Below are 12,619 nucleotides of genomic sequence, written 5' to 3'. Positions count from 1 at the left end.
TATTTTGTTAATTTTATTTAATCGTAAATTAATTTCAACAGACTGAAGAACTTAATAGTTATATAAGTTGTGATCAAAAAGTTTCCATTTCAGGGCGTTGCTGCAGCGGACATGCAACATAGCACAACTCTGATGCAGGTATATAAGCATAGACACGTAGGCAAAGGGATTAGTGTGGCAGGCGTGTTGTGCTGAGGTGGATGCGTAAAATGCAACATCATTACTAAATGCGTCTGAACAGGACCAATGTGTTGTTATTCTGTTCTTGGGTGCTGAAGGACAAACAACGGAGGGCATTCATCGGAGAATGAAGGCTGTGTATGGGGCAGCAAGTCGATCGAAAATCACCGTTGTGGAATGGTTCACCAAGTTCCATGTGGGTTGTGTTTCGACAGAAGACGCTAGTCGATCTGGGAGGCCAGCCTCATCCATTACGGACAACAACAAGGGAGCAGTGGATGAGGAGATTAGGGCAGACTGGCGCATAGCCATTCATGCAATGGATATCAACATCAGCTTTGGTAGTATCGGCACTTCCTGTCGGACGAGGATGAGCACCATGCGGTTATAGACTTCTTCACATAACAGGACAATGTGTTTTAGCACATGGGGATCTTCAACCTGGTACGTCAGTAGGATGAGTGCCTCAATGCTCACAGTGATTTAGCCTGATTGGTATCCTGATTCAGGACTGTAGGGCTGTTGAACAACACATTTTTTTTTTTTTTTTGCTAGTGGCTTTACATCGCACCGACACAGACAGGTCTTATGGCGACAATGGGACAGGAAAGGCCTAGGAATGGGAAGGAAGCGGCCGTGGCCTTAATTAAGGTACAGCCCCAGCATTTGCCTGGTATGAAAATGGGAAACCACGGAAAACTATATTCAGGGCTGCCGACAGTGGGATTCGAACCCACTATTTCCCAGATGGGAGCTCTCAGCTTCACGCTCCTAACCACATGACCAACTCGCCCGGTGCACAGAAACTTTTTGATTGCCCCTTATAGATTAGCTACGTTGAAACTGAAAAGAAATGGCTTCCACCATAAGTAACTTTTTATTTTTATTTTTTTATTTTTTTTAATGAACACTGCACACCATATAACAGTTTGGAATTGAATGCAGGTTTTTGGCATGCAATCTAGTAATTAGGAATTGTATGCAACCACCTCTCCTATCCTGCTGGCCAACATTCTGAATGTGGGGGGGGAAAAATCACCAACATGACTCAAACAAACTATGGCGTGAGACCATAAAGACTCAATGTTATAATGATCGTGGCCACCAAGCAGGCCTTATCTAACATCTATGCAGTACTTTTCTTGACTGAGATGCAAAATGGCTCATTTCCAGGCAAGCACTTGAAGATTTCAAAGTTTACTTGTTATAACTTTGCTTTTTCTCTTGATTCACTAAATTTGAACTGCTTTGTACTCCTAGTGCGATTAAAGAAGAAATCACCAACCTTGATCACAATATTACGATTTCCAATGCGATGAGCTCTCATGTAGAACTTCTGCTCAGCCTTTGCATCCTTGTCCATATCTCCAACCTCTAACTGCATGGGAAGTGAAACCAGCTCACCAGGTACAGTCCTACACATCTGAGCTGTGAACCAAAACTGTCAATATATCATCTAGCCACTATTTCAGAGTAATATAAGGAGCACTTATCAGAAATGGGCAGGAACACACAATATGATAAACACAATGACAGGTCGGAGTGGAAAGAGGGATATAGAGGAGACAAGGGCAAACATACAACACTGTCATGAAATAGATTGACTCTCGCCTAACCAAGTGTAGAATGTGTACAATACCACACACACAAAAAAGGACAGACAGGAAAGAGGGAAATAAGATAAAGAAGAATACAGAAGTAAACATCTAAGAACATAGGATAAGTACAAAAGGAGATAAGGACCTCTGTGGGTCAAAATAATAATAATTATAATAATAATAATGTTATTGGCTTTACGCCCCACTAACTACCTACTTCGGTTTTCGGAGAGGCCCAGGTACCGGAATTTTGTCCAACGGGTGTTCTTTTACGTGCCAGTAAATCTACCGACACGAGGCTGACTTATTTGAGCACCTTCCAATACCACCGGACTGAGCCAGAATCAAACCTGCCAAGTTGGGGTCAGAAGGCCAGCGCCTCAACCGTCTGAGCCACTCAGCCTGGCAATAATGGAAAGGAACAGACAAGTGACATATCAAGTTATATACAGAAAGGGAGGAACATATTCCCATCTGTCAATAACTGGCCTTTTTTCTTACCCTACACTTCTCAAATCAAGGATGAAGATCTCTCAAGATGGGCCCTTAATGTGTGTTGAAGCCCGCCCTCCTGATGAAGCTGGGGAGCAGAAACGAGGTCATTGTAGCCTGAGACAAATGGATGTAGAAGAACTAGGATTAATGAGAAGATAGCCACTCTACTTGAAGAAGTTAGTGTACAATATTAATTAAAATAAATATTCTTATTCTCTCCATTGAGAAGGCCCCAGCTAAAAAATTTGGACTCATGCTCTTCTTTCACATGTACTCTATCCATGTGAGCGTACACGACAAGTCACTGCTCTCCATCTGTTTCCTATATGTATACACCGTATTTATCCATGTAAAGGACACACTTTTCTTTCCCAATTTTTATTTAAAAAATCTACGGCGAGTCTTTCATGTGAGGAAGAATCTGCAATGGAAATATCAGATACATTCATCATCATCATCATCATCATCATCATTTCCCTTTATCCAGCTGTAGCCGGGTAGGGGCAAATATGGTTCCTCTCCACTTTCTTCGGTCTTTCCACCACTCCTCCTCCAACACTGTGTCCCAGTCCAGGTTTCTTTCTATAATGCTACGTTGGATGGTATCCTTCCATCTCAATCGAGGTCGTCCACGGCCTCTCCTTCCTTGGATTTGCATTTCCATCACCTTTTTTGGCATTCTTTCGTCGCTCATTCGCTTTATGTGCCCAAACCATCTTAGTCGGCTCTTCTCTATTCTATCATTCATTTTTTCCACTCCAATTTCTTCCCGGATTTTCTCATTCCTTATTTTGTCTCGTCTACTCTTCTGTATCATACTCCTCAAGAATTTCATTTCGGCTGCCTGTATTCGACTCTCATCCTTCTTTGTCATTGTCCAAGTTTCTGCTCCGTAAGTTGTTATGGGTACGTAATACATCTTGTACATAGTATCCTTTGCTTCCATTGGCACATCTTTGTCCCATAACATATCTTGTACATAGTATCCTTTGCTTCCATTGGCACATCTTTGTCCCATAACATATTTCTTACACTATGATAGAAACAACTTCCAGCTTGAATCCTTTTACTAATCTCAGCATCCAGTCGAGCATTCTCCATTAATTCACTCCCCAGGTATTTAAACGTTTCCACTACTTCCAGGGGCTTGTCTGCAAGTCTAATCTGACCTTTCCCTTCTTTCTCCCCTCTCGTCATAACAAGAGTTTTACTCTTTTCTACACTTATTTTCAATCCACATTCTTCAATCTTCCCATTCACCACATTCAACTGTTCTTGAACCTTCCTGTCGTCTTCTCCCCAAATCACAATATCATCTGCAAATAACATCATGTTCATTTCTCTTCCTCCATATGCTGCTTTTGCTGTTCTCATTATGTCATCCATTACTATTGTAAACAGGATTGGTGATAGAACACTTCCCTGTCTCAGCCCACTAGTTATTTTGAACCAACTTGTCCTGCCAACTTGTGTTTGCACGCAACTACAACATTCCTTATACAATGCCATGATCATGCCAGATACATTAATATAATAATAGTATCAGGAAAGCAAATGGTACTTTTGTTCAATTGTATCCTATATGGAGAAACAAGAACATTTTTAGAAAGACTAAGCTACAACTTTTTAATACAAATGTTAAGTCCGTTCTGCTTTACAGCTGTGAAACATGGAAAGTTACCCAGAAAATGACTAAACAACTGCAAGTCTTCGTGAATCGCTGTCTAAGAAATATCATCAACAGAAGATGGCCGGACGTTATTTCAGATACAGACCTATGGGAAGAAACTAATCAGTAGCTAATTTTAATACAGATAAAGGAGAGAAAATGGTGTTGAATAGGACATACTTTAAGGAAGCTCGCTGGAGCCATTGAGAAGACAGCGCTTGACTGGAACCCCCCACGGTGCTAGAAAGTGCAGACATCCGAAGAAGACCAGGAAAAAGACGATCGAAGAGGAATGTCCAGCAGTGGGAAAAGCTTGGAACGAAGTGAAGAGGTTAGCTGACAATAGGAACAGATAGAAGTGTTTCATGGAAGCCCTATGCTCCAGGAGGGCAACAGGAAATAAGTCAAGTAAGTAAGTCAATATAATAATAATAATAATAATAATAATAATAATAATAATAATAATAATAATAATAATAATAATAATAATAATAATAATAATAATAATAATAATAATAATAATCATAAATTGAGTAGCTCAACTGCTGCTGTTGAAAATACCAAGCCCAGATAAAAGAGGGTAAAAGAGAAGCCAGGAAATATCTTCAGGCAACCTCTAAGGCTAAATATCTTAGTTGTACTACTGAGATTAAAATCAATCTCTCCCCTATCGTCAACTTACTAGCGTGATGGGATCAACTACCATTGACTACCCCAGTCCCTTGGTTATGGGTTTCTGGTGGGACCGAAAACATCATGTGGGAATGTATCGGAACTTCCCAAATCTCCTCAACCTAAATGCAAGCACTTTATTGGTACTCTTAATATCAATACTCTACGGAGAAGTGGCAAACTCAAACAACTAACAAATGCCTTGGATAAATTCAACATCCAAATTTTAGCACTTCAGGAAACCAGATACACTGACAAAAATCACTTTGAATCAGGAAATTATAGAACCTATAAAGACAAGCCAACAATATCGCCCCTAACCAACCTTTGCAATTTGGAACTGGATTTATAGTCAAGAAAAATACTACAAACTCAGTGCTTGACTTCACATCGCCCTTGGAAAAAATGCCATTACTAACCATCAAATCCAGAAACAAAGCCTTTTCTCTAATCAATTTGTATGCAACAACAAACAATTACAATACAAAGGATTCCAAGAAAGTAGAGGGCTTCTGGGAATTGCTACAAGAAACCACTATCAAAATTCCAAAACATCACATAAAAATTTTACTGGGAGATTTCAATGAGCATGTTGGAAGCGAATAGAAATTTAGAACTAGTGTAGTCCTTTACCAATAGAAATGGAGAAAGGTTGATAAGTTTCTGCGAAAACTTTTAACTTAAAACTAACGCCACTCATTCCTTGGCACTTCCACACAAAAAAATGACTTGGCGATCTCCAAACCTTCATTTAGGAGAATTTCAACTGGACCATTTAGCGATTTCCAATAAAAATCAAAAAGAAATTTTGAATGTCAAGGCTGTTCACTATGTATTAGTAACCAAAATTAAAACTGAACCAAACAGACCCAAGCCCAGAACAATAAAACACTTGAGAATTGATTCAAACTTTCTTAAAGAAATCCTTCTGACTGAATGGAATTTAAAGATAATATCACAAAGGCTTCCCAAACCATCAGCTTATATCCAAGGAAATGCAACCACAGATGGTGGAATGAAGCCTGTGACAAAGCAACTGAACTTAGAATTCAGCTTGGTAAAATCTGAATTCACACAAAACCAAACAAAAATGGGATTAATTCCTCAAAATTCAAAAACATGTTTCGAAAACCATCAGATCGGAAAAATGCAATTACCATAAAAAAAGATTAATTAAAACTGAACAGGATTTCAAAAAAAGTAATACACGGAACCTTCATAAAGCATTTAGAGAAGAATTGTCAAATTATAAGATATCTACTCTTTGTTTCAAACATCCATACCAGCACCCTTGAAACAAGTAATAAGGAAAATTGCAAACTTCTCGCAAATTATTATAAAGATCTGTTAAATTGTGAGTCCCCTTCACCAGTGCCTTTCTTTTCAAAAACTCTCACGTAATCTGGACACAGAGCCACCAACATTAGAAGAAGTCAAACAAATAATCCGTGAACTAAAAGATAATAAAGCACCAGGTGAAGACTGTATAACAGCTGAAATGCGGAAAATACAGGGTGATAGCCTAGCTCAGCAAATTTACACCATTATTGAAGATATCTGGATTACATAAAAAGCTTGTGACGAATGGAAGTGTGACTTAATACACCCCTCGCATAAGAAAGGGGGATAAATCTGATGTCATTAATTACAGAGGGATGTCATTGCTACCAGTTGCCTACAAAATTCTCACCAAAACACTTCTCCAAAGACTTGAGATGCAAACAGACAACTTAATGGGTGAATATCAGGCAGGTTTCAGAAAATGAAGATCATGTGTAGAACAAATTTTTAATCTCAAACCCATCTTACAAATAAGTAAAACCAGACAAAGTGTGACAGTTTTTATAGATTCCAAAAAAGCATATGACTCTCTAGATAGACAAACACTTTTTAGTGTGTTTGGAAGAGTTTACAGTAGATAAGAAAACAAGAAATTTGATCAGACATACACTGACTAACACCACCTCGAAAGTTAAGTTCTTAGGTGAAATTTTTGAACCTTTTCATATTAAGACAGGGGTCAGACAAGGAGATGGCTTACCTCCATTACTGTTCAATCTTGTGCTAAAGATAGTAGTCCGAGCCTGGGAAAAGGAAACAAAAGGGATTAATATCGGTAAGCTAGTTAAAGATAAAATTCATATCAACTGTTGGTAATTCTATCCAACAACAGGAAAGAAGCAATTCAGCCCCTGCAAAAACTTCATGCAATTGCATCTAAAACTGGACTCCAAATCTCATATGAGATAATCTGATCCATGGAAATTGATTACATTCTGATAATTAAGCGTTTCAGAAATTCCATCATAAGTGTTGCCACATATCCAGGTGCAGACATTTTTTCGGATCACAAACCATTGGTAACTAATGTAAGAGACCGTCTGAAAATCGTAAAGAATAAGCATGGAAGGAAGGTACAAACTACCACTAATTTGCAAAATTTTGAAACTTAGCAGAAAATTGCTCAGGATTTGAATAGGCATTTAAAAGAAATCAATACCAATAACTGTGAAACAGTAAATGATTTATGGAATCAGTTTAAAAGTCAGGTAAAGGTACTTCTTCAAAATAAAGATCAAAAGATATACCCAATGAAGAAAAAGAAATGGGTGACAGAACTAATGGAACAACTAAGATTAGTGAGAAATGATGCAAAAGAATACAAAAAATTACAGCGCCACATAAGAAAAGAAATACGTACTGCTAAAGGCAATTGGATGAAAGAACAATGTGTGCAAATGAAAACCTTACAGTCTAAACATGAGCCATTCAATACATATCAAAAACAGAAGGAAACAGTTGGCATGTAGAGAAAACACAACCTTTCTGTACTGGCTGATGCCATGGACAGGCCTATTAATAATAAACAGGACGTTTTAAATACGTGGAAAAACTATATGATGGAACTTTTCTGTGATTAGAGAGGTGAGGAAACTAACCAATGAACGAACTGTGATGGCCGTAATATTCTTGAATCAGAACTGCTATATGATAAGAAAGTTTCAAAAAGCAAGAAATAACCAGGTCCAGATAACATCCCTGTAGAACTTCTTAAAATGATTGACAATGATAATACCCAATTCTTGGCGAACTTGTTCAATAATATATATGATACTGGAGACATCCCATTCGGCTGGTGTTATCTACATTCATCACAATGCCAAAGAAGCAAAAGACATGCAAGTGTACTGATTATAAGTTAATAAGCCTCATGAACCATGCCCTTAAAAGTATTCCTTCGTATAATCCACAACAGAATCAAGACTAATGAAGAAGACCTCGATGATACACAGTTTGGGTTCAAAAATTCTTTTGGTATAAGGGAAGTACTGTTTGCACTGAATATATTAATTCAGAACTGTCCAGATCAACAAAACGTGTTTGCTTGTTTCACTGATTTTGAAAGGACATTTGATAGATTACAACATCCAAAACTTGTCGAAGTCCTAAAGGATACAGGAGTTGAAAGTAAAGGTATCCGGATTATCAAAAATCTTTACTGGAGAACAAAAGGCTGTTGTCCATATTGGAAATCAAACTACAAATGAGATAGCCATTCAAAGAGGAGTTAGACAAGGTTGTGTTTTATCTCCATTGTTATTCAACCTTTACTCAGAAAAAAATTTCAAAACAGCTTTAGAAAATCACCAAGTTAGGTACAATTAACAACATAAGATGTGCGGATGATACGGTCATCATATGTGACAATTTTGATGGTCTCCAACTTCTGCTCAACAATTTTTGTAGAGTAAGTGAGGGAATGGGACTAAAATTAAATGCAAACAAGACCAGCAAACATGCCAATGCTGAGGCAATCTTACAACTAAACCACCAACAGACTGAGAGAGTAACCACTTTTAAATATCTAGGTGGCATTGTCACTGAACAACTTGATCCTGAAAAAGAAGTGAAACAGAGGATAGTAATAGCACAAAGAATATTTACAAAAATGAAATCTTTCTTTTGTAATGACTACCTAAATTTAAAACTTAGACAAAGGATGGTCAAGTCCTATGTATGGTCAGTCTTGCTATATCGTGTGGAAACATGCACCCTCAAGAACATCAGTGAAATGCTTGGAAGCCTTTGAAATGTAGATCCACCAGAGGATGCTCAGGATTTTGCAGGTTGCTCAACTAATGAACCAAGAAGTACTCAGAAGGGCAAGTTGGGAACTCATTACAACAATATAGCGCAGGAAGATTTCTTACCTTGGCCATATCTTCAGAAATGACCCTTACCTAATCTTACAGCAGATTGTACAAGGGAAAATACAGGGTTGAAAAGATGTCCAGAAAAGGCAAACATCAAGGCTGGGAAACATCAAAGAATGGACTGGAATTGATAGTTTTGAAAGAGATCACACAACATTTGCCAAAGTAATCACCAACGTCAGGGGAACCTGGCAGGGTACTTAGAAAAAGAAGAAGAAGAAGAAGAAGAAGACTTTTAAAAAAAATTACCAACATCTTATTTCCATTATTATGGCAAAACTTGCTGGATAACTTCAATATTTTCACTTACTTGTATTCACTACACAAACAGGGTACATGAAAGGAACCTCCACAAAGATTGCAATTATAGATGTACAAGAAATGAATAGCAATCGGGTATACCCTGGGCAACGTCAGACAATACAACGAAATGTGCTGACGGCTGATCCTTTCACAACCGGTCTCTTTCCAAAAGGATTGCACAAAGATCGGTCTTTTTCAAGATCACTTTTCTTTATCTCTTTAAACATCGACGGATTTTCTCGAGAGAAAGAAGTCCTATTAGCCAATTTGTGCCAAAAAAAAACATGCATGTGACATCCTGCTAGTCCAGAAAACACACAGGGGTACTAGATACCATCCATGAATTGCTGGTATGTAACTAATCCTAGAAAGGCCTCACGACAAGTACGGCAGTGCCACCTATTCCAGACCTAACCTGAACATCATCTCAGCCTCACCGACTGAAGACAATGACATCGAGCTCCATTCGGTCCGCACTCCATACTCCTGCATCACATCTGTCTACAAACCACCCAAAACCATTGTCAGTTTTGAAACACCTGCCAACTTCAACCACCAGGACGTAAACTTTGTTATTGGCGATTTCAACTGTAGAAGCACAGCTTGGGGATACCCAAATTCTGATGCAAATGGAACAAGCCTAAACACATGATCTGAGGCTCATGACTTGCATCTGATTCATGATCCGAAGCTCCCTCTTTCAACAGTGGTAGGTGGAAAATACGGTACAATCCAGACAACATCTTCATGTCATCAAAAGTAGCTGGTCAATGTGTGAAGACTATGGGAGAGCCCATCTCTCGCACTCAAAATCAGACCTGTCATTCGCAGCATAAATTCCGTGGTGATGCCTGAAGAGGTACAATTCAAGACGAAGTTTAACTTTAAGAAGGCTGATTGGATAAGGTTCAGTGAAGAACTTCACTCGGGAGATGATAAATATTCCACCACAACCAGAAATGTATGACACCTTTATAGAATGTATCCAGCAAGTTTCAAGGAAACCTATTCCGAAAGAATGCAGAACGCAATATGTTCCAAGCTTGTCCAGTGATGACAGACTGCTATTAGAAAGTTATCAGACCCTTTATGAGGAGGATCCATTTGCTGAAGAAACTATCCAAGCTGGAGAAGTACTGTTGCAAACCATCACAGCAACTCGTAAAGCCAAGTTGAGTAACCTGGTAGAGAACCTCGACATGAAGTAAATGATATAGATGTTGATTCCCATAAGGAATCTGAAATATTTGTCCTGAATGAGTAAATTTATAATACCAATATCATCTGATAGCCAAGCAGGCATCAATTTTTGGTAAAGAGATAAAGTCTCTCATAGTGCATTGGCACTGCCGGTGGCTCCAAGTAGCCTACGCAGTGGCCTCCATGGTATGCACTAGCGAGTGTCTTGGTAGGTGTGCTAGGTACCAACTGATGAGCCCAACCTAGCACATGGGGGAAAAACGCTGGCAACCAGGAATGAGTTAGCTGGAAAATTTATAATGTCCAATAACAGACCATTTTTATTGGTATTATGAAGTGAATGGTCGAAAGGCCTGGAAACTGCTTAGAAACCTTAACGGCGACCTTGTAAAACCACGGGAGAACTTTACCAGAGTGACACCTAATCAAGTGGTGAACCAGCTCCCGCTGAATGGTAAAGCAAAAGGGAGGGCGACCAAAGAAGCTCTTCAGTGTGATTTGGAAACAGAGAATCACTTCCTTCGAGATCCCTTTTCTATGGTTGAACTTGAAGCTGCCATGTCCAGCTTGAAGATGTACAAGACTGTTGGTGTCAATGACCTATGAGTTGAACAGATAAAGAATTTTGGCCATAAAACATTGGAGTTGTTACTAAGCCAATGAACACGTGTGTCACCAAGTTACACATCCCTAAAAATCCCGAAAAATTTTCAGCCTATTTCCCTGCTGTGCCATACCTTAAAGATACTGGAACACCTGGCACTTAACCGATCAGTATCATCCTCGAAGAGAAGTTCATCGTACAACAAGCAGGCTTTCGTGCTGGCAAATCATGCTGTAGCCAGATCTTGAATCTCACCCAACACATCGAGGATGGTTTTGAGCGTGGTGAGATAACTGAAGTCACCTTTGTTGACTTAACAGCTGCATACGACACTGTGAATCACAGGAAGCTGTTGAAGAAAGTGTATGATCTTACAAAGGACCACCAACTAACATCCCTTATCAGCACCTTCCTTCTGAACAGAAGATTCCAAATCTCGCTATAGGGTAAGAGGAGTAGATGGCGATAACAGAAGAACGGTCTCCCCTCAAGGCATTGTGTTGGCTCCAGTGCTGTACAACATCTACACAAATGATCAGCCAATTCCGGCAAGCACCAGGCTCTTCATCTATGCCGACGGCACAGTGGTAGCTGTTCAGGGATCATCCTGTCCGACTTGTTGGCTGAATGGTCAGCGTACTGCCTTTCGGTTCAGTGGGTCCCGGGTTTGATTCCCGGCCGGGTCGGGGATTTTAACCTTCATTGGTTAATTCCAATGGCCCGGGGGATGGGTGTTTGTGCTGTCCCCAACATCCCTACAACTCACACACCACACATAACACTATCCTCCACCACAATAATACGCAGTTACCTACACATGGCAGATGCCGCCCACCCTCATCGGAGGGTCTGCCTTACAAGGGCTGCACTCGGCTAGAAATAGCCACACAAAATTATAATTATTATAGGGATCATCCTTTGAAGAAGTAGAAGGAAAGTTGACTTCAGCGATGGATGAACTCTCCAAATACTATGATGCCATCTGAAGCCAAACCGCAGTAAAACACAAGTGTGTGCATTTCATTTACGAAACAAGGAAGCGCGGCGACAGCTGAACATTACATGGCGAGGGGAACAAGTGAAGCATTGCCCAACATCAGTTTATTTAGATGTCACACTAGACCGCGCTCTAATGTACAGGCAGCAATGTCTGAATACGAAATAGATGATCAGTATTCACAGTGGCATACTAAAGAAACTGATCGGCACCACCCGGAGAGCCAGCCTGCACATCCTGAGGACTTCCGCACTTGCTCTGTATATGTCAGCCACCGAGTATGCCGCTCCTGTGTGGAATGTTTCAGTACATGCTAAGCTGGTTGATACAGCAGTTAACGATACTGCAAGGATAATCTCAGGATGCTTAAAACCAACGCCAGAGCAGAAACTGTACCCGATTGTTGGAATAGCCCCACCCAACATCCGGAAGGCCACTGCTGCAGACGCCAAGAGAACAAAGCAGGAGAATGACCATCGATATCCACTCCATGGTCACCAAGCAGCAAGGTTTTGCCTCAGATCCCACAAGAGCTTCCTTGCTAGGACTCTGTCGCTGGAGGGAACACCAGAGACAACTCATCTTAACAGATGGAGGAGCTCACTGCCCACAGACCAGCTCCAAGCGCCGACCTAATTTACCCTGTATGGAGGTCCCTCAACCGCTTAAGAGTGGACGTCCCTCAAT

General features: G+C 40.0%; 1 protein-coding gene across 1 annotated transcript in view; it reads right to left on the bottom strand.

Moving 5' to 3' along the window:
• gry (trafficking protein particle complex subunit 11 gry) overlaps positions 1-12,619 on the bottom strand; it is a 147,813-nt gene that overhangs the window by 34,029 nt on the left and 101,165 nt on the right. The window contains exon 15 of the mRNA XM_067152633.2: positions 1,466-1,608. Coding sequence (XP_067008734.2) covers positions 1,466-1,608 — 143 coding nt within the window. The remainder of the gene's footprint in view (positions 1-1,465; positions 1,609-12,619) is intronic.

Source organism: Anabrus simplex, chromosome 8 (assembly GCF_040414725.1).
Source record: "Anabrus simplex isolate iqAnaSimp1 chromosome 8, ASM4041472v1, whole genome shotgun sequence".
Classification (NCBI taxonomy): domain Eukaryota; kingdom Metazoa; phylum Arthropoda; class Insecta; order Orthoptera; family Tettigoniidae; genus Anabrus; species Anabrus simplex.
Note: the sequence above shows the minus strand (reverse complement) of the source record. Positions and strands in the feature narration are given on the sequence as shown.